Below are 23,489 nucleotides of genomic sequence, written 5' to 3' on the forward strand. Positions count from 1 at the left end.
TTCAAAACAAGATGCTCAACTATAAGATCTTATCTCCGAACAAGCCGATATCATGTGGTCTGGCCGAGCGCATGATTTCTATTAGTCCCAAAAATGATAAAGAATGCGACCAAAAAAGGCCCAGCACACGCGGTCACCAGGCAAGCCGACTGCCGGCTGTCTAATCTTGCTCGAATCTTAAGGATCCCCGCATAATTAAATTGCTGTTTGAGAAAAGGTTTTAATTGGACCGTTCTTAATGCTGGCTACATGGAGTTTTATTATTCATTTTCCACGTATGTAGGTGCTCAGTTGGTTCAAGCAGCCAAGGGAACATTATAAACTCCGAATAAGACAACATGTCATCAGTTTACTGTCGGGGACGGCTTTAAAATTCAAAATAAACATGGCTCAGAGTGTCATAATCACTAGTTGAACTATCTTGTAGCTTTCCCGTAGAGTTTTGTCTAGATAAGCCAACGCACTATGTGTGCATAAATTTTATGTCTCCAGACATTGTATAGGAAACAACTGGCCAACCGTTCATGCCGCACGGCGTATGCCTTGGATTCTAATTAAAATTTATGAATGTCCACAACAAGAGGAAAATATGTTACCTGCGATGTTAATTATGAAAGAAGGACGGATTTATATTTAAATCTATGCAGGGCTTGAATTACACTCAAGGGGGGAACTTAAAAAGACAAATAGGTAACTGTGTGCTTAGATTTGAGAAAGATTTCAAATTTGTATTCCTGGAGCGCTTGTATTCTGTCTCTGGACATCGATACGGGTGCAATACAAACGATGACAATTTACAAGCCCCAGTTGGTCAGTGCACTTTGTTGCAGGTGCCTCCACCGGGCATTATATCACTTCCTTTCGATTTGCTGGTGTCTTGGACATTTTCTTCCCCATACGCCCTGTTCGTGCATCGTTAGCAGCCAACGCATCCGTGAAAGCAAAAAGTAAAAACAAAAACAATAAATTTATAGTCGGACTTGTTGTCTATTTATCTAAACGAGGGCAACATGATAGCAAAAAAGAGCAGCAGCTTGGAGTTCATCATAGTCACCACCGAAAACCCCAAGAGCCCCATTGAATTTCCTTACATACGAGTACGTGGTGCCATGGAATGATTAATTGCTTTTCTGAGGAAATTTGACAGAATCGCCTCCATGACTTCCACGTAGAGGACGGAGGCTGCTGGGGCTCCACGATGACTGTCCTATGAGACGCACCCGGGCCTCTCGAGGCGCACACAGGCAAAAATAACAGAAAAACTCTAATAATGCCCATAAATTCTTATATCCAGAGAAAAAGTTCTCCCGATTTTTTTGGGGGAAAATTAGAGCTGAAATGAAGTTTGATAGGCACTCGATGGCATCTCACCAGCAGCAATGATAAAGTCTACGTACGACGAATCGTCCTATGTATATTTATTTAGTCTATATACTCGGAGACTTGATGCTGACTTCTTACTACCCGGTTGTCGACTCTCCCCCAGGGCAGCCCTGCTTCTGCTACATGTAATGATGTGTCATGAAAAATTTCAAGATTTATTACGAGCAGGATATTGGATAATAAATAGATTTACGACCAATCGACATAAAGAATGTTATCGAAAAACAGTTTGTCTTTTCTGTTCTAGTTGTGATAGGTTTCGAATAAAGGGAAAATATGTCTTAATAATCAGATAAAGCCGGAAGTGTGTAACTTGAAAACATAAGGGAGGCGCTTATGGGGCAATTAAGATACTCTCCCAGTCTAAACAAAAACAATGACAAAGTCCTGCCGGAGTTGGAGGAACTTTCAGCTTCATGAACGCAACAGTCATTATGGAGGAGAACTTACTGCCAAGAGAAATTTTGCGGTCAGTGAATTCCAGTCTGTTACAGCTGGACACTATTGGCAGAGGACATTGAATAGGAGGACACATTTGGAGCTTTTTCAATTTTCGGTTATAGAACGCAACAATAAATTTTCTTTTTGCTGTTGAGCCAGGAAAACAATATGCTTTGTTTTGTGGCTGCTTTCAATAAATCGGATAGTTGGAAGCAGTCCATAAGACAGTATTGTGCGCTTATGGTACTGACCGTTAACCGAGTAAATTTTAATTAAATTTTACCATCGCGTATTGTGCTCCAGCATTTAGTATGCACTGTATGAATCCTTTTTTCTACATTTCAATAGCGGGCGGTTGATTGGGATATTCACATTTCCAATCCCTATAGAAGTTGGATTTAATGAGGCTTATGTGTATTTCCCTAGTTTTTTTTAAAATTTATTATAAACTCCATTCTTTTTTTAAATTCTAATTGATGTAAGAATACGATATTTTCTCGACCTCTGGCTAAACTATCATACTTAGGGATATTTCTTCGTAGATCCTGCTAAAAAATGATCAGTGCAATTTAATTTGTAATACAAGACATAAGATATAAATCTTCAAAAGAATAAGCTGAATTATATTGAGTGATTCAAATATGAGCATATGAAACTTATATAAAATAGTTTAAATATAATTTACTTAATTTATAATTAACACTAATGTAACTAATGTAACTACTATCTCTGACCGGTTAAATTGTCCTGCTTCAATCATATTAGATATCATCCACTGCTTCCACCGTAAAATTATGTTTGAAAATAGCAGGTCAATGCAGGCTAACTTTGACTGCTGGCTTATTTTTCGCCGGTAATCCTTGTAAAATTTAATGATCAGTCAAACTTAGGCCAGTTATGGCGAAATTTTTCAAATGCATCAATTTTAGCTTACAAAGACTGTTCCGCTCGAAACGTCTCACCATAGGTTCAAAGCTCTTACTGTACAAGACTATGATCTTGCCAGTCCTCATGTATTCCTCGGAAACTTGGGTTCTTAGCAAGAAAAATTGCGAACTCTTGGCCGCGTTCGAGAGAAGAATCCTCCGAAGAATTTTTGGCCCCCTACATGAGGATGGACGATTCCGTAGCCTACACAATGACGAAATCTATGAGCGATACCATGACCGTCCGGTTGTGGATAAAATCCGGCTCAATAGGTTACGGTGGGCGGGTCACTTAATCCGTATGGATGAAGATGATCCCACCCGGAAAGTCTATAAGGGCAATATCTATGGTAGGAAAAGAAGACGAGGCAGACCCTGCCTAAGATGGAGCGATGGCGTGGGCCAGGACGCCAGACAGCTTTTAGGGATATTGAATTGGTGGACCTCGGCGCAAAACCGGGATGTCTGGAGTTCCTTATTAAGGCAGGCCTAGACCGGATACCGGTTGTTGCGCCGTTGATGATGATGATGATGATGATGATCAATTTTAGCTGATACAACAATAAAAAGAACTGAAAATACCATTCTTACTAGACTATTGACTATTTTTCGGTTGTGTTTCTTCAACTAACTAGCTGCAGTAAGCCACGTCTTTTGATCCTATATGCGTGCAATGCGTTTCTCACAGACATATTTGGATGATTACGATACCTTGTATCTCTGAGTACCCTGATATGACAATCATTCTTTCCTTAATTCTTTGATGGACCTGAGTCGAGGTGTCGAGGTTTGTTCTGAAAATGGATCGATGTTCAGAAATTGAATCTAAACTCATGGCAGAGCTAAGAGACCAACTAATTAGCATATCTCAAATTTGTAAGTTTGGATATATCAATCCTGACTCTATCTAGAGAAGATCTGGAAGAAGCGACACAGTATTTGTTGGTCATACACCGTATTCAATGTGACATGTGACTTTTGTTGCAAATTTATACCGGCTACTCAACATTAATTTGCTTTTCAGAGGTTCGATGAAGTTCTTCATTTCATATTCTCCCAGGCTAAAGTATCCCTCTGACGCAGATACAAGTTGATAGAAGAGAAAATGAGTTGCTGACGCTCTCGAGTAATAGTCAGATCAATCTCAATTTGTGATTGAGATAGTTGTATTTTCAAATTTAGACAACATAAAGAAACCAGGATTTAGTGCTATTAATGCGTCGAGTAAAATCCAGTTCAGCATCAGCGACTCCTCCGATATTCTGCTCGTTAATGTATGTGCATGAAAAGAGTGCGGTGACCTGCTAGACCGAAAAACTTGATTTATTGATACATATTTATTTTAAGTCCGACTCTATCTCCCTCTTCAAATCGAGGAGTTCATTATTCCGTGAGAACGTAAGCAAATGTCATCAACGTAATCGAGAGAATCTCGTGAACCGTTGAAACCCTCCACATCCTCCAAGCAAGGTGGTGTGAAGAACTTTACGGATAACAAGTAAAAAATATCGATGATAAAGTGCAACCTAGGCGGACTTCCCTTTGCGACTTAAAATTTCTAGAAGACGCAGTACATGAAATAATGTGATGTCGTCATGTGTCGCTCTGATAATAACTTTTAGTTTCTCCGGAATGTTTCTCCTATGTAGTCTGTTAACATTCACCAACTCCGAAAGATCGGAAACCAATCTGCTCCTTTGTCGATCAGCTTTTTGAGGTGTTCTTTTATGCGTTCGAGGATTATTTTAGCTATTTTCTTTGCGACTGCAGGGGGCATGGATATTTTTTACCGGTCATCGTATTCAACACGGGTGCCCTTTGCCGGAAACTTCATGATCATCACCTTCTTGCTCTCCCTGGCGAAGACACCAGATTCCATCTGCAGAAATTGCACTAGCTCCAAGCAACGCCTCGACTGGCGGCTTTACTTTACACTTGTAAGCTCTACCGTGATTCAATATACGGTAACGAAATTATTGTTATTTAGGGTGGCTTCTGCTTCCTCAACCAACGCAGTGGTGGAATTTCTTTCGTTTGGTCACCCAATGTGCTACCTTAAAGTACTTTATCACGATAACAAAGCTCCAATACGTCTTACATAACTCCGCTAGCATTGTCCAAAAAGGGCCTCTGCTCCCTATCTGCATCGATTCTTCTGCACGTTTCTGTAAATCTACTGCTGCTCGATCTGATTAAATGGTCGTTGAAGGTCAGTCGAAACTTAACTGATCTTACGGCAAGGCTTGGAATATGAAATATATCAACTGTACATTTAGTCACTCATTTATTTCCTTTGAAAAACATTTAATTTTCCCATTGGCTAGTGCGACGCTTCTGGCTAAGAAGTTAAGTTGAGAAGCTTCTTTTCCTTTATATTTTGCTATTTGACATAGGGTTTCCTCTCTATTTGCCGAAATTTGAAGATCCCTGCGAATATCCACATCTTTCATGAACAAACCTACATCCAACACTCTTGGCTAGATTCTTCGTGGAAGGTCGATATTAGATAGATAGAACCGTAAGTCCAAATTAAGATTATAGGGGACGCTACCGTTAAGCGTTTGAATCTTTATTTACAAACTTTTCCTTCAAATCAGCCGTCCCTCCAGAAGTATGCTGGGATATTTTACCTAATTCATCTCCTCTAGACAGAAGAAGGTGATGTCGAGAGGATTATGTTTCCCTATAAGTAGTCGATCAGCCTGAATTGTGTCGGTAATGCCACAGTTCGTGATAACGGTTGGTGAAACCTTTTACTAGGCTTATTGGCTCGGATAGATGTGCGCACTTTATCTCGATTTTAGCTTTCCTTACCCGTCATGATGATTAGCAATGAATGATGCTAATCATAGCAATGACTTCGTCTCTTTTTTAGCAGAATCGCCAACATTTGATTCATGTAGGCCCAGTGGGCTTCTCGAGAACTTGATGAAGTGGCGATTTAGTGTACAGTTTTGGAGTGATCTTACTGGCTTACTGATTCCCGTATTTTGGACTATCCTCTTTACATTCTGATACCGTCCTTGAATCAAGATTCCTTACTCATTACATGACAAAGCGTCGTACACTGCCCGAGAGTTATTTCCTGGCATCTTCATCAATTACTGAAGTTGTCGACTTGTGTGTTGGAGCTTAAGAATACACTCAAAGTCTTCTCGGCTTGTCGTAAGAGGCGACTAGAAGGGTTAGATATTGGTGCGCTACCGACCTGCAAATTTTGAAACTTTACTGCTACCGAAACGCCTCGGATATGGACTGACCTCATGGCAACGGCCTTTGACTATCGAAAACGGATTATGATTGGTTTCTGAAACGTGCGCACGTTCCTCGATATAAGCTTGACATTCTAGGCCTAAGCGAAATAAGATGGTGGAACTCTGGAAAGCATCCCTCTCCCTCTTGCGGTAATGTGCTTTTGTACCCTGAAAAACCAAGTGGTACCAGACGCGAATCCGGTGTAGGGCTGCTTCTGACCTTTACCGCGCTCTCAACACGTGCTTGGAAATGTGATAGAGAAACAGTTGCGTTTCAACTAGCCGACGCCGTACGAGTAATCATACCGACCAGTTCGCGATCAGCAGTCGATTTAGGAGATTGTTGGAAGTACGTAACGAGGCGCTGATATCGAAAGGCCACGAAAGAGATTACCATCTGATGGTCGCTTAGGTTCTTTTGTATGTTGCATCCGCCACTTCTGGCAGGGTTGGATAGCTGCGACCCCCTAGATTAACATCGAGCACTTATATGATCCAGCTGCCGCTCGACAGTGGGAGAGTTATTTTGCTTATCGAATACGTACTGAGTATTGGTGAGTATTGGGCCACCATTAAGTGTACTCTTTTCTCGGCGTCATAAGATCTTTCGGAAGACCATAGTTTCTGATTTGAACTTCAGGTTAAAGTGTGTCATTCGCTCGACAGTAAATCCTTATTAATGGCATGAAGATATACTTAAAATAAATTGAATTAAAATTCTGTAAACAGCATCTAAAAGAAATGTCCAAATTACATGTATTGCAAGAAGCGTTACGAAAATTAGATGAGTAGAAGGAAGTTCATTGTTGGTGAAAATATGGGGAGGTTGAGAACGTGCAGTCAGTCACGACTCTGCTTTTTTGGAATAGATAGACCAGATGAAATCACTATGAACTATCCTAAAGGTGAAACAATCATAAAGGAAGATTAGATCAGACAACATTATTCAAGAATGTTGCTACGGAAAGTTATTTATCAGACGCTGCCGCACCTCTGCCCTGGGTGCGAAACCCCCAAGTCATATATTTTGTAATTTGGGTGCTTGCCCAAGGATGAAAGTTCCGTGGACCATAACCGGGAAAGTATGTTGCTTTCCAACTGGTCCGGTCCGCCATGAAGTGGATCGCGGAGTTAGGAATCCCTCGATTCTCAAACAAAATTTTATACATTTGTGTTAAGGATAATTGAATAATTGCAGACATTGTTAACGCGGATTGGTGGTATCCCGAACTCAATTGACCAAAGACAATTTTAGTACAATATTACTGAATTATAATGATATTTACTGCGAATAGTGTCCCTCCCATTCAGATTCAGATATTTTCTGGTCTAGTATTTTATTACCGCAAATAATACACCTAGAGCGAACGCCCGGGAATCTTTTTTAATAATATTCATCTAAAAAGAGTTGGCAATTTTCTGGAAGCGACATGTTTAACGTATGTTCCTTATCAACTCGAAGTCAATGCTATTTCAATTGTAGGTCTCAAATAAATACATTCATACAAACGTTCTTTTAGACTAAAATATTCCAATTAATTCCCTCAATCCGAGGAGGTAAATACGCCAAGATCTTTCTACCTACATAATTTTTGAACAGTTGTTCCACTTCGAGCTGTTGGACGCATACGAAATTTGATACACTCAAATTTTTCACTCCATCGCCAGAGCACTTTAATATCGCTCCTAAGGTCAAAATTCCTCTTATGAGTACGATTTCTGAAAATAGATATTTCTCAACTGGAAAAAAATGCAGTGCATTTTCGGAAGAAGATTATTAACACTTATCTTCTTTTCTTCAAGGAACAGTGTTTTTAAACTAAAACCGTGACGAAATTCGACACGTCCCTTTAAAATTTCGACGAATAACGCGTTTGGTGACGTCTGAACGAAATGAGATGGATCGTCCCTAGTACGTGCAGTTTTTCCAAGGTGAATGCAATTCGAGCTGTACAGTCCCCAAGAATGAAAAAAAAAAATAGTTAAGCAATCAAAACGACTTAGGATCCTCGATTTTTACAAGAATCCCATTAATGCCTGGGAATCAGAAAGGCAAGAGACCTGAAAAGCGATATCGATTCTAAGTTTACGGAAGCACAATTATGCCCTCCTGTACAATTTGTGAGAAGAACAGTGCACAAACCATTCAGATGCTATGAATTTTCAAGTAGTCATCATCTGTACTGGCACCAGTGGAGCGTACGTAAGGCTCATGACTTCATTCCAAGTCCTTTGAAAACCTATAGATGAACTGATACCAGGACGTCTGTAAGTAGGTAGACACACGAGCAAATAGTGCTTGCATTCTGGAAAAGAAAGCTAGAATTCCATATGAATTTTCTGCTGGTGCACACATCCCCTCAACACGTTCAGTTCACGAATCATTGAATTCCGGGACAACTGCAGAAAAGGGGTTAATTCTTGTACAAAGCTTGGTTTTCTTTATTTTCTCGTTTTCTTTCTTCGTCATTATTGCTTTGGGGGGAAAAGAAATCTTAGACTAGGAGTTGGGGATAGAATGAATGGAGATTTAATTCTATGTTTGAATTGTGAGTGATTTCGAGAAGTAAAATCTCGTCACTGGCAATAAGAATGGAATAATCCCTTTTCGGAACCTTCAGATTTGGTATGGATTCTAGTTTTTATCGTCGATATATTCATGGAATATGATGCATGCAAAGATATCAACGGAATAATTGCTCTTTGGGAGAGACCAAGTGGAAGCATGATTTGTTCGTTTTTTAAGCAAATTCATTTATGTTGATCCCCGTAATTGATTTATTTTTCTATTTCTGTACCGTGAGATCTCGTTCTATAAATCGTTTTCAAACTCCTTTTTGCGCCTTCTTAGGGGTTGTTCAGACTGCAGCGAAAGCTCCTTCTTAAGAGTTTGAATTCTTCCAATTTTTAGAATTCCACAATATTATTATAGTATTATTTGGATGGAAAAGCAGTAGATGTGTGTGAATTACTTAAAAAGACTGGCAAGATAACGATTGATCTAGTAGCCGCGGGACTTAGAAAAACACCGGCAAGTATAGTATGTTTTCAGCACAAGTTTAAATTCGTTAAACCGTAAGGAATTTGTGGTAATTTTTTCGTGAAACGTTTTAAAAATAATACATATTTCAAACAACTAATTTGTTCTGCTCAGGCTTGGTCACAGCGCAATGGAAGTTGTCAAATGGAAGAAGGGTTCTTTTTTTTACCAAGGTCTAAGGTTTCTCGGTGTTGTACATATTTTCACAAAAAAAGACAATCGATTGAAGATGAGCCACACAATGAAAAAATCAATTGAATGACCAGCAAAAACTCCGAGATTGTGTATGTCATGATCGTTACATTATCAGTCATCAAATTTGAACTAAGGAATTAACTATTAGAATGTATACAAAATGGTTCCAAAAAAGTCTTGTAGGACCAAAAAACACCAAGAAAACCAGTGCTTTGGTTTTTGGAATTAATAGTTAATGGTCTCCATTTTTTAAGGTTTTGTGTAAAACAAAACCTGATTAAAATCGGTTTGCTGTCTGTGAAAGTGGATATTCTCAGAAATACACAAAACCTTTCATACCTGAACCTTCCAGCTTCCGGTTGCCCGGCCTTGTTAGAAACTTCCATTACCAGTGGCAAGTCTTGTATGTTTTTGAAACCGATCCGGTCATTGAAATGTGCCACTTCTAGGTTAGATGGGGCAAGCAGACACTATTGTAAATAGCGACAATTTTCCTGTTGTGTAGAGCATCATGCAAGAGCTTTAACGGTAGGCCTCTCATCGGCGGTGATGAGCAACTGAAGAGGTCAAAGGAGGACGGGATCACGATTCTGAATCGTAGATGATATCCATAACATTCGGATAAGGGTTGCTTCTCCAGAAAAAAAGTGAAGCAATCTGTCGGGACTTGATGGTCTCTTTACGTAAATGTTCTCTGCAACTCCTTCTATTTCTACAGAGTTGCTATTTTCAGTTGTTTGTAAATCCTGGGGATCTAACGCCTTCCCCAGTGAGTGAGAGAACAGGATGATCGTTAAGATTCCGAAGAAGGAGTGAGTTCGACAAGTGGAGTGCTTCCTTGTGTGGCAAAAAAAATAACTAACATAATATTGAAATGCATCAAGGAACACCTCAGAAGCTTGGTCCACTGAAAACAGTGTAGTTTCCGTTGTGAGTCTCCTTATTTCGATTACATTGACATCCTTCAGGTCATTGTGAGCGTTCGGAATTTAGGTCACTGCTTCACATAGTCTTCATTGAGAAGTTCTGGACAACGTAAACAAGTTCATTTGGAGCAGTATAGAGTTAGCACTGGAGAAGGACACATGTTGTGTGTCCGAATGACGTGTTTGCAAAATTCTAAATAATCAAATAAATAAGCAGTATAGTAATTAGAAGCTTATTTTAGGGTTTTACGGATTTGGAATGCTCTTCGGAGAGTAACATATGACGAGGCATACAACTGCTTATCTACTAAGCGGCTGCTTACAAGAGGAATAGCTTCCTAAAGGACAAAGGAAGCTACTCCTCTTCCTTACCAGAAACGAACTCTCAGCTAGTGTAATCTTTCTTGGTCTCCCTCTCCTAAAGGACAAAGGAAGCTACTCCTCTTCCTTACCAGAAACGAACTCTCAGCTAGTGTAATCTTTCTTGGTCTCCCTCGTTTTTGTGTGGGAATTTAGGACTGTTCAGTCCTATCTGAATTATTAATAATTCTAATTACAGATCTTTGACCGATCCGGAATAACTATTCATCATCCTTAACGACTGGAAGATACAGAACCTTCTACGAATTCCACTTAGCGTAAAACTAGTCGGGCATATATTTCTCTGCTCCGTATTATACGCCTTCTGCTTTTAGTGCTTCATCGATCTGGAATCTGTTCTACAGGAAAATACCCTTAGATTGTGACATAGGGGCAATCCTAACGTTGAACTGACGGCGCCTTAAATTTGTCACCACTGCTTGAAAATGTACCATTTCCACCATATTGAACGTTAGTCGACCTTCGCTCAGTGCTAGGACCTTCGGCCTCTCGCATTATTATTACGTTTTTGGAATGATGTTGGTTATTATCTATGTTTTGTGGGCGTCCTCAGCTTACAGATTAGCCGTCATGGCCAAAGAATTTGAGTTTATTGTGTTGCTGGTACTGTTTCCGGTCCCGGAAATAAAAGGATGGTGGCCCTCTAATATTCCGCATAATTTTCGTAGTGCACTTTGGCTTCTTTGACGATTGGATACTAGATAGGCAAAGTTGTTTTTGTTTTGTATTTCCCTATGAATCGTATACAGATGCTCGCCAGATTTGATCGATGCGGCAATGTGTAAAAATTTCTATTACCGGATCAATCAAGCAGTCCCTAGCCTTTATCGTTCTTAATATTCTGGAAATTGCTTTATAATTGCTTCTTTTCCTAATAATTTCATATCTGCTTTGGGAGATTGCAAGCTAAATAAATGATCACCGAAATTGATTCTTGTCAACACTGCACTTCAGAACGTTGCCTATTTTTGATTACATATTTAGTTCTCCCACCAAACATCGACAATGGCTCGGATGGGGACTCACCTCACGGCTACGACCTTTGGTTATCAAAAATAGACTATGATTGCTTTCAGAGATGTGCGCACACTCCTCGATAATGGTAGCGAGAGCCCTCAGAATGCTCGCTTTCTCCAACTTGAGCGGGAATTCTAAGTTTAAGTAAAGTAAAACGGTGAGACTCTGGAGAGTACTCCTTTTCCTCTTGCCACACTTATGGCAATCTACTTTTATACCTTGGAAAGCCAAGTGGTAGCAGACGTGAAAACAGTTTTGGGTTGCTTCTGACGGCTACCGTAACGCGCGCTCTCTTGACTTGTGAACCGATTTCTGACAGACTTCTAACTGCAAGATTCCGGTCCAGGTTAAGGAGCATCATAATATACAATGCTACTCACCAACAGAGACTTCCGATGTAGTGGAGAAGGATGCTTTCTACGAGATGACATTGAGAGCGTAATGGATAATCTGAATACCAAGTTGGGGTCTGACAACACCTTCCTCGGACATGTGATAGGGAAACACGGTCTTGTCGGCCGCAACGGGAAGGTTCGTGGATTTCTGCAACTTCCACCGCCTCGTCATTGGTGGCATATTGCTCGATCCCAAAGCCTGACATAAAGTCAATTCAGTTTCAAATGACCGACGCTGTACGAGCAATCAACTCGATTACTTCGCGATCAGCAGTAGATTTAAGAGCTGTCTCCTGGCGATAGCGGACGGAACGCGCTCTAACTCCAATATCGAGCGAAATCTCGAGAAGTTCTGCGTAGTGTATGCCATGCCAAGAGGGAATTTGCTTTTCCGGTGGTTTAGGAAGCGGAAATGCCGCAGATCACGATGATTTCAGGACTGTATACCGCATCCAGAAAATGCTCGCAGGTGTTCGCTAATCTTTCGATGATCCTTGAGGGATGTCTACGAGCAACTTCTCATCCACGATGATAAACAAATGATGAGGTGGAAAGAACACCTCGCCACGGTTATTAACCGTATCACATCCGGGGAAGTTCCTCATGCTTTTGATGAACCATAACCGTCACTGTAGTACGCCGATATGGACTGTTCCTTCAATGCAGAGTAAAGCCGCTGTCTTCTGCAGAGTTATTTATCGCTGCACCTGCAGTTACTGCAGATCTGCACTCATACAGAAATATTGGCAATCCGAGACTTTTTGCAGTGATGAGTCAAGATCACAAAGAAACGCGCCTGTTTTGACTGTGACAATTGGGTTGCATGCTCCCTGTTGTCGCAAAGATAATAGCTAAAATATTCCTGGAAAGCGTGAAAGAATATCTTGAAAGCTTCATTGACAGAGAACAGGCTGGTTTCCGCTCGGCATCCTCCTGCATTGACCACATCAACACCTTCATCTTCATCGATTTTCAGAAAGCTTTCAATAGCGTGAACAGGAGGGGAGTTCGAGGTCCAAAATGGAGTCTGCTAGGATTGCATTTTGTGACCGATTTTATTCCATCTTATTATCGGTAACGTTCTCCATGCTGCCTTGTCCGGAGGATATGGAGAAATTCAATGGACGATGACATCTTCCTCAAATACCTCTACTATGCTGCTCACTCCTGTTTGCTCTCTCATCGGGTCATGGTCCTTGGCCAAATAGATCTGGATTTGAAAAGAGAGGATAGTACATACAATAAACACTAACAAAACCAAAGTTGCCAGTCTGGCGGGTGATCGCACTCTCCCTATCTGTATTAATGGGCAAAGCATCGAAGATGTGGATCAATTTGTATATCAAGGAAGCGTAGTTTTTGCCGACGCGATGGTGGCACCAAACTGGATGTTGCCCGACGCATTAGCAGCGCTGCCCTGTGCAAAATCTGGAAATGCAGTTATCTCAACACTAAGATCAAGTTGAAACTGTTCTGCGCTAGTGTAGCGATGTTTCCTAGAGGTTTAATTGAAAGGCTTTCCGTTTCTTCTTTTCACAATTCAGCTTGCCAAGGGACTAAGAATTAATTGAATTATATCTATATGTCGTGCTGTTTACCAGTTGTGCGGATGTAATTACGTATCAGGATATAAGTAAAATTTTTATCGGGCTGAATTTTCATCAGTCGGATCGGTCTCCATATGTCATGATTATCATTTTGCAATCAACCCACATTTTGTCTACTCTTTGAAAAATATCTTCAAACGAATGCCGAAAACTATTATTCGTAATCGTTCCCGCATTTTATCCACAATTTCATATAAGATTAAACGCGTGAACGTCTCCGGTAGCATTTCCTTCTTTTGTGTCACATCATAGTGCCTTGCATTCAACCTTTAATCGAATAATAATAGTTCGAAGACATAGCTTCTCTCTGTATAATTCCAGCTAACAAAAGACACATTTCCAGTGGAATGACAACAAAGCGCTCACTATTTCTTAATCCAATATCTTTCGATTCATACTACAATTCAGCTCATAGAGTGTAATAAAGGCTCAGCCTTCCTTTTCGATCAAATTTCACTTACGGATTGAACCACTGCTCAACCCGAATGAATCGTCGATTTGTCCTATAATCCACGCCTTTGTTAAACCACTTTCAATGAGAGAAAAAAACATCTCGTTCGCTTTTAAATGAAGGCGTCGGGGTATGCATTGATGTTGTAATTGAATTGCGAGCAAACAATTCTGAAATCTTCTCTAAAAGTTGATTTTGAAGAATGAAGCGCGCTGCAGGAGGTGGAATGCAAACTATTCTGACGCATTTAATTGAGGTCTAGTAAATTTCTTTGAAGTGTTATTTTCCTAATTAATTACAATCAATTTCATTTACTCAATCGATTCAATACAGATTGTAGGCGATGAAACCTAATTTCTTCGTATTCCCAACAATTCCATATTGAAGTTAGACTTTCATTCCAATGAATGAATACAGTTCAAGATACATATATTTACTGTGGGATCATTAGGAGTTCTAAGTTTCATCCATTCAGCAGATGCATCATTCTTCGCGACATATTATGCATCTATTGATTTCTACCATTCCGGAAATTCTATTCAATATTCACCTTGAATTTCTGGCACCGTATTTTCATTTAAAGCCTCAATTCATTGTCCACTGGTATTTAGCTGTCAAAATACCAGACGACTTAACTTCCATACCCGGAAAATGTGAATAGCTACCTGGTAGGCGAGGCTACGCCTGAGAAGGACACCCATTGGCACGATAGACCTTCATCGATCATATAAAAAAAATATACCTGAAGACCCTTCGATTCCCTGACAACTGCAAATCCTAAGAGAGTGGAAGCAAGGAATTTTAGACCCTTCAAATATATTGAGACTTTTGTCAAGATTTTCTACGGATTTTTTCGGGTCACACAATACAAAGTGCAGAGAATAACAAACCGTCGTTAGTTCTAAATACATTGATCGTACGCATTTCAGTAATAAATATTATTGAAGAGACAATAGATTTTCCAGAATCAATGAATATAACAGCCTAACGCAGAACGAATAATCGAGGCAACGCAGAAAGATTCAAGAAGGACTAAAAAAATCAATTGATATTCGATATGGTCGCATTAATTCTCAGACCTCATTTGAGCACACAAAAGCTCGATGATATTGGAAACTACTCCATCCCTGCTATCCTTGCAAATCTACAGAGAGGCCTTAAAAATGAAAAATATGGGCACGATAACGTGGCACCTAGTGAAGGGTAAAATATACCCAGTTGAACTATTTAGCGTACAAATCATCAGAAGCTTATGGATTGAAAAGGATTTATGATTTTGCAACGGTAATTCCTCACAAGGATAAGGCTTTGGCTCTATTTCAAGTGCGGGTTTGAACTTAATAATTTTATGGTTGCATGATCTCAGGCATGAAAGCGTGTACTATAAGCTTTCCTGAAAATCGAAGATAATTTGATGTATTGCTTTCGAACGGCTTCATTCAATTTTGGCATTGGAAATTTCTTAAAAGCTTTTTCCATTAGTCTGAGCTATTGCTTTTATCTGTAAAAATTTTATATTCCCAAGAAAAGATACATTTTTATTAGATTTTCTCCATTGTTCGTCTTCTAGTTGCTATAGTTGCAGTGAAAGTAATTCACTTGACTTTCTGAAAAATATGCACTGAAATTTCATTTTAGAAAGTGGTTGGGGTTTAAGATGCTGCAAAATAGATTGAAATTGATTCGAAATGTTTTCCTGCTTTCTGCGATAAAGAGTTGCAATCAGTAATCATAGTTGACATGTAGAGGATTTTTCAGCTTTTGGCTTTCTTTTTTTTAAAGGGGGGTAAAATTGATTCCCGTAATATAATAAAATGAAAATGAAAAAAAATATTTAAATTAAAAAGCGAACTTCACTCTGTTAATGACAGACAGTACTACTCTTTCCCCTCCCTCCTCCTCATCAAAAGAGGACCTCTGAGTTGTCATCGTTGAAAAAGTCCTTTCTATGGCTTCCAGATGAGAATCGTATTGGTGCTGAGGCTCGGAAATGATTTGGTGTCTAGAATAACCTCAACACTAGCACGTAAGCAACCAAGCAAGAGAGAGAGCCTATAAACTGGAAAACAGTAGGCTGTCGACTCTACTATTTGCTTTGGAACGTCACGTTTCAACTTTCGGCTCCTAAGGCCTGTGAAGGGGACGTGGAGCCCACAATATTTTGATCTGAAGCGCAGATGAAGTGTAATATATTATTGGTGGGGAAATCGGGGGCTTAAATTTCCGATATGCTGTCCGGTGGAATGCCAATGGAAATTGTAAACCCCGCACCTGCATGGTGGTTCCAAAAGACCTCTAGGTTATCTTGGTTGACGACCTATGTAGTGGAGACACCACACAACAACAAAAAAAAACAAAAAGCCAACAGACAGATTCCCAGTGGAACATTCACTAGAGCTATTCAGTATATAAAAAGTAGAGGCATTTGGTTAATAGAAGGACGTTAAGGTATATCTGTTGAGGAAGTTCAAGAATTGAACTGCGACTTAAGTGATGAATCCACTTGCTTCAATGCGGTCAGACGAGAAGTCGAAACATGGAGGCTCTTGTCGGAGAGGTGAGAGTATCGATCGATATCATGTTTTCATATCACAGGCACATCGAATTCGAAATAGAAATGGATTTACCCCCAACCACTCCAGACAAATTGGGTGGCGTACAAAATTGAATTGAGTGCCAGAGTTACAAGCCCTGAAAGGCGGTTCAAATCGATTGTTCGAATCTAAAAAACAACCCAGATGATTACAACTGGCATGAGAACAGCTTTTGAAGAGAACACTCATTCCCCAAAAAAGGATAAAACACCCATAATGAAACTCGGATTTACAAAAACAGAACAGAAGGACATTGGCTCACAGGCAATAGGGCTCGGAAGTCTGATTTAACTTTTGGACTGAATTGGTACAAAGAGGCATAAGGTCCGCTAAGCGATCGTGATGACGCTTTTGCTCGCTTGAGGCGACCTCGAAGTTGATGCAGATCATTGTCAAAGAACGCCAGCAGCTGGGTTACCTACATTTACTGAATGGAGGGTACACAAAAAGCGATGAAGAAACAGCAAACCGTTTGCTTAAAGTGCACTTTCCAGGCGGCATTTGAAATCTCAGCTCAGACCCAACAGCCGCATATAGCCTTCAAGCAAGAGACTGGACTTACAAGTATTCAGGCCAGAATGGCATATTCGGAATATATACCGTGCATGCCTGGCACACAATTATCTGGCATGATATAAAAGTAATATTTATTCCTAAACCAAGGAAATCCAACTTCCAGCGCATCAATATAACTTCCTTTCTACTGAAAAAACTGGCAAGATTAGTAAACGGATTTATAAGGGATACATACATTCCTAGATGGCTATTTCACTGTAGGCAATATGCGGCCAGTCCATGAGATTGCGAGAAAAATTGGAAATGGAATGGAATATGCCTTAGACGCATTCATGAACGTTTAGATACTTTCAATTAGGTCTCATTGTGACGCGGCAAAATAGCACGCACAGCTATCTTAATCTGTTAGATTCTACACTGGAGTAGCACATATTGATCGGACGGTCTATTCTGACAAGATGTCTTAATGTAATATAAGAAACTCCTAACTATGGCTCCTAAGGACGCAAAGGTCTTTGCACAAACAATTGCGGACGATCTAGTCGTAATAATTATCGAAAATTTTTCAGACGCAATATGTTGGAGACCCATAGTAGCTTTGCAATGGACTCATAGTGAACGCTAGGAAAACTGGACTACAGCCTAATCTCCTTATCTGTCTTTTGGTAGTCCAGATTTAATATCTTGACCAACAGATCAGTTGTGGAAAATAGATCGGGCTCAGGGGTGTTTTCGCAAAACGTGACTATAGAACTGGGTAGATCTCTCGAAAAAATGATTGCCATGCGAATCTGTTCCGACAGTCGACGTCCGGCGTTATCAGCAGTAAATAGAAACAATATATCAACCCAGTTAGTGTGGAGTTGCCAGCAGTTGCCGCTGGAACGACTGAACAAAACATCCTTGATGTGAATACCAGAAAACTCGAACATCGTTGATAATGAGAAAGTTGTCAAATGGAAAATCTTTCCGAAAGAATCCGGGTTTCTAGAACAGCATTTTTATTGTCCCTTAACACGTACAACGCCGCATCTATCAATCTGATTCAAATTGAGTTCACATGTTGAGGCCGCATGTATAGATTTGATACATATTTGGTTTACAGGGGAACTACTAATACTTATTCAACATCATCTGTAAACTGCTCAACAATGTAGAGAAATAAAAAGACACTCCTGGCCTGGGAGTACGACCTATTCAAAAAAGGCCTGCCTTAAAGGGTAGACATGTTTTTTTCGGCTTGGCGCTATAGGTGTTAAGAGATGGGACATGAAACCCTTAGGGCTTTTAACGAGACATTGTTTCTTGAACTACCACATGGAAAAAAATTGAATATACGATCTTAAGGGATATTACAATGCGCCTGACAAAAACCTGAGTGCTTGAAGCTGCGGCTAACTTACAATGAACAATTAAAATGCGGGAAAATAGAATAAAGGAAGCGCTGAGTTCTGGGACTAGATGTAATATTATATTTGAGAACTAAAATATTAAGTTGATCATTTGTAAAAGAGCACTATTTTTAAAGAATTATGTTATGTGCAATTGAAGTTGCATCTAAATGTAACTAGGAACAGGAATCTATATTTTCCCACTTGTTATTATCCAGGAGTCATCGCGTAGCCTCACAATAGCTGGGATTACGGAGTATGGTGAAGTTCTCATCTCTCTCTCAAGTTTCTATACCTACTGATTTTTTCGGAAACACCCTACTTTAGTTGGCAGTCAGGTCCGATGTCCGGTAGTCATCCACAATGTGTCCGTCCACTTCCTTCCGTATAGTGGCCAGCTCACCCATGTTAGCATATCGATTAAAGCCATTCCTGCAATCGGTAGCATCACTTTACCCAATCTTCTACTCCATCCTATGCAATCCTACGAAGCGATCAAACGAAATCATTTTGTTTTACCACGAGTTTTTTTATATTTCCTCTGACACGTCTGATGCATATGATAGCGCGATCCCCACATCTAACACCATTTTTTGCTCCCTGACTTTCGAAAACATTCGTGAATGAGTCTTCTGGGTGTTTTCATTCAAACTTCTCCAATGTCTGTATTTTACCGTGCCTAATACTACCATCCCAGCACCTTTCATAGCAGAGAACTCAGTGCAGGCATTTGTGTTCCATTTCAAAAAGTTTTCTCCGAAAGCGCTAACGAAAAGAGCTAACGCATTGCTTTTCTGCTCACGTTGGCGCAGTTAAATGGATTTTTCATATTTAGCAATCATTTGCCTCGAACTGCGCAACAGTAGTTGAATCTACGGCAGAAAGTTATATTGCCACTCCGACATCATCATTTTCTACAGTAGGTTTTTGTAGATGACTCTCTCTGTAATTTTCCCTACACAAGGAATGATACACAATGCAGGGTTTTCATAAGTATTGATGGCTACGTCGCTCTTAACTTCAAATGCTAATTTCAGAATCATTCAAACTTGGATTATTCTTTTTCCAATTCTACATACTTCCTGAAGTTTGCTTCGGTGACTCAAGGTCGCGGTCACTCATTGAAGTGGACTTGATGGGTTGATAGGCCACAGTGGGCATTATTTCATGAGGCTTACCATCGTACTAGCGATTTGCAAGATTTTTACATCGCTTTCTTCACAGGATTGGCTTTCTTAAAGTACCCATACGAATTCGTGGTGGATAATGCATCTGACTTTAAAAAAGCGATGACCATGGTATTGATCCTTCGACTTGCTCATGCATATTTTAACTCCTTTTTGTTGCCCAATTGTTACTCAGCAATTGATGATTCGCCGGTCGTGCTCCCTCCTCTTGGTTCTCCTTGAACAATCTTTGTCAATGGAGGACTTTTGATTTGTCCTAAAGGCTTGCTGAATTCATGAAAATGTTCCGGTAGCGAACTTCCCAAGTTTGATGCACAATTTTTTACAATGATCCATTCCGTCGTTCCGTGTTGTATAAATGCGATCCCAAAACAAGATTCATGGGAACGCTCCTCCCAAACCTCCGGTAGCCCTTAGGCGATGGGAACCAAGTGAAAACCTCTTCACCTGACGCAATATGTGAAAAAACACTGCCGTCACCTCATGGATTTTTAGAAAGCAACCTGTTGATCGGTAAATGGAATAGCTTTACAGCCTAAAGTATTTATATCAGTGTGGTGTTGGACTTTCATCACTTTTGCCTACACAACGGCTTGCATTTCATCTAAACTCGTCACAAGATTCTCGTTTCCCAGTGATTGGTTGTTTGATGTATTGTCAGTAAACTTCGTTAATTGCGTCCTATTAAAACTTGGTCCTTATTTTAAAACACAATTTGATAATTATAAAAGAACATCGATCACTAATATATTTTTCCTTTCATTCTTTTCAGGCGTCTCTGCCGAACTATATTACGTTCGCGACGGCTTAGTCAATGACTACGCCCTGAATTTCATCGTTCCCATTCCAGCTAATGTTAAAGACATCGCATTCACATGGCAGAGCCTAGCGGGTCGACCCTTACCTTACAACATAAATATAGCAACATCGGATCCGGCAGTTCTTCCGCGGCCTACCCTCAACATATCACGAACGGGTGATATTCCAACTGAAATTCAAACATTTTCAATTGCTATGCGATGCACAGGAATTCGGCCGGCCGAAGTTGAAGTGACGATCACAATAGAAGTCACATTGAATCGCGCAACCAATAATGTAACGGAGCTGGTATTTCGAAGGAAGAAAATTTGCCTAGATGCTGACGAAGAAGAGAATAGTGTCGATGATCCATTACTTTTAGAAACTGTGGTAGCACCTCAAAGCGGCATAATAACTCTAGTGATTGGAGGAATCCTCGCTATCATTTTAGTATCTATTTTAATCTCTATTGCCTACTGTGCCCGAGGCCCTTCGAAAAGGCAAAACCACGGAGGACAACCGATGCGAACATCAAGTTTCCAAAGGCTTCAAACGCAACCCCCATCGAATCCGCCTTCAGTATACATTTCTCCATCAGTTATACCCATTCACCATACAACACTGCCACGGCAAAGGGAAGGCCAGGAGCCAGAGGAACTTCACAGACGGATTGCTGAGTTAACTGTTCAAAGGTGTCGAGTCCGTTTATCAAGTCTTCTTCAAGAAGGAACATATGGTCGAGTTTATCGAGGAAGCTACAACGACACTCAAGAGGTCTTAGTGAAAACTGTTGCGCAACATGCTAGTCAAGTGCAAGTATCGCTTCTGCTTCAAGAAGGGATGAGCTTGTACGGAGCTTCGCACGCAGGAATTCTATCAGTTCTTGGAGTTTCCATTGAAGACCATACAACACCTTTCCTCCTCTACCCAGCTCAAAATAATACACGGAATCTAAAACTATTTCTACTTGAACCCGCTTGCTCGCGATCAATCACTTCGATTCAAATAGTGATGATGTCCTCACAATTGGCCTCGGCTCTAGTTCATCTTCATAGCCACGGAGTTGTTCACAAAGATATCGCTACAAGAAATTGCGTGTAAGTAATTAATCCTTTCGCGTTTTACACTAATCCCAGTCAAAACCCAACTAATTTAATATTCCACCCTAGTATTGACGATTCACTGCGAGTTAAGCTAGCAGACAGCTCCCTGTCCCGAGACTTATTCCCATCAGACTATAATTGTCTGGGCGATAGCGAGAATCGCCCGATTAAATGGTTGGCGCTTGAAGCCCTACAGAAAAAGCAATTCTCCGAAGCCAGCGATGCATGGGCATTTGGTGTACTCATGTGGGAGTTATGTACGTTCGCCAAACAACCATACAACGAAGTTGATCCTTTCGAAATGGAGCATTATTTACGGGATGGATATCGACTGGCACAGCCATATAATTGCCCTGACGAATTGTAAGTGGTGAAATTGAATTTTTCGTGAAAAGTACTCGAAACATAATAGTAATCCCTTTATTTCTTGTTTTTATAGATTCACCATCATGGCTTATTGTTGGGCGCTTTTGCCGGTCGAACGGCCAACATTCGCACAATTGCAAGTTTGCCTATCCGATTTTTATACTCAGATAACTCGTTACGTTTAGTTTAGTGTCTACGATTGAAACGAACATAGCTAGTAGAATGGAACTCATATTGCAAATCGTGTAGCCAAGTTGAAAACGAACTCTATTATATGAAATCATGTAATGTTTTACAAAGACCGATTACCGTTCTAGATTAAGTAGTCATTAGGAAGTGCATACTGTATCGTGTAGGAGTCTATGTTACGTAGAGCGTCGAGCAACGCAATGCACAGACTAGAAGCCCTAGGGAAGAGTATTGTTGTGCAATCAGCGGCTAGCAACGCTTCATTCCTGCAAACTCATCACAATTTTTTCGTATCCATGTTCCATAAATTCGCCTGAATCCACGAGATAGAAGTCTGAGTTATTTGAAATTAACAGCAGAATGATTTCGTTACACAGTAACATTTTTTGCTTGAAACCCCGCAAATTCAAATGCTTCACAATAACAACAAATGCAAAAGGAATACTTTACTCCGGACTTTATTTTTAAGTAGTCATCGTTTCACACTCTGTACACTTGATTCAAGTGCCAAGCAACTCAGTTAACCATTGCATTTACCTAGTGCTAGCGAGAAGGCCGCTAAGAGAGACGTCAGCCGTGTGCATCGCTCCGAGGAAAGGACCTACAAAAGCTTTAATATTGTAGTTAACAAGCTCCAATTAATATGTACAGTTACTAAACCAATTACTCCTATATATAAGATCATATTCATTAGCAGCCTCACTTTGTCCTCTGTTGCAAGTGTCCTTCCTTACGATGCATGCGCTCATAGACCGGCAATCGTGCTTAGTTGCTTTTTCGTCGCCAGCAAGCCGAAAATGAGATTTTATCAAAGACTTATAATTGTAAATAGTTTGTTTTTGTACAATATAAACGAAGTAGGGTGTAGTTGATTAGACGTTTAAGTAGTGAATAACCAAATACCGTGTTTAGTACATACATCAAAGGAAGAAGTCTAGATGTAAAGATGTTTGATGAAATGCGTATATATATTGCCGTATTTATAATGAAATAAAAAAGTATTTAATGTCGAAATGGAAGAAAATGTTTCATTTTATGAAAGGATTAATGTGGAAATGTTATAGACCAGCTACTTCCACCTTTTCGCCGCGAAATTCGACCTTCAGTAGAACTTGTAGTGTCCGCGGCTCTGTGGCATGTGTAATATTTCGTTCGCCTTGTCCGATGACGAGCTGACGAAGGAATGCTTTGCTAATATGCAGCATTACTTTTTTTCCTCAAGTTCTAGCACCCTTCAGCATCCGACTACATTCCTTCCCATTTCCCCATCTCCACCCCGACAGTCACTTCTACTAAAAATTTAATTTTTAGAATTATCAATTTTTGTTA

At 40.1% G+C, this 23,489-nt stretch overlaps 1 protein-coding gene across 1 annotated transcript in view; it reads left to right on the forward strand.

Annotated features, from left to right (window-relative positions):
• Positions 1-23,179, forward strand: part of LOC119651180 (tyrosine-protein kinase Dnt) — a 149,718-nt gene extending 126,539 nt beyond the window's left edge. Inside the window, exons 2-4 of the mRNA XM_038054609.1 lie at positions 20,477-21,599; positions 21,672-21,968; positions 22,045-23,179. Coding sequence (XP_037910537.1) covers positions 20,477-21,599; positions 21,672-21,968; positions 22,045-22,156 — 1,532 coding nt within the window. The 3' untranslated portion in view covers positions 22,157-23,179. The remainder of the gene's footprint in view (positions 1-20,476; positions 21,600-21,671; positions 21,969-22,044) is intronic.
• The last annotated feature ends 310 nt before the right edge of the window (positions 23,180-23,489 follow it).

This window comes from Hermetia illucens, chromosome 3, assembly GCF_905115235.1.
Source record: "Hermetia illucens chromosome 3, iHerIll2.2.curated.20191125, whole genome shotgun sequence".
NCBI lineage: Eukaryota > Metazoa > Arthropoda > Insecta > Diptera > Stratiomyidae > Hermetia > Hermetia illucens.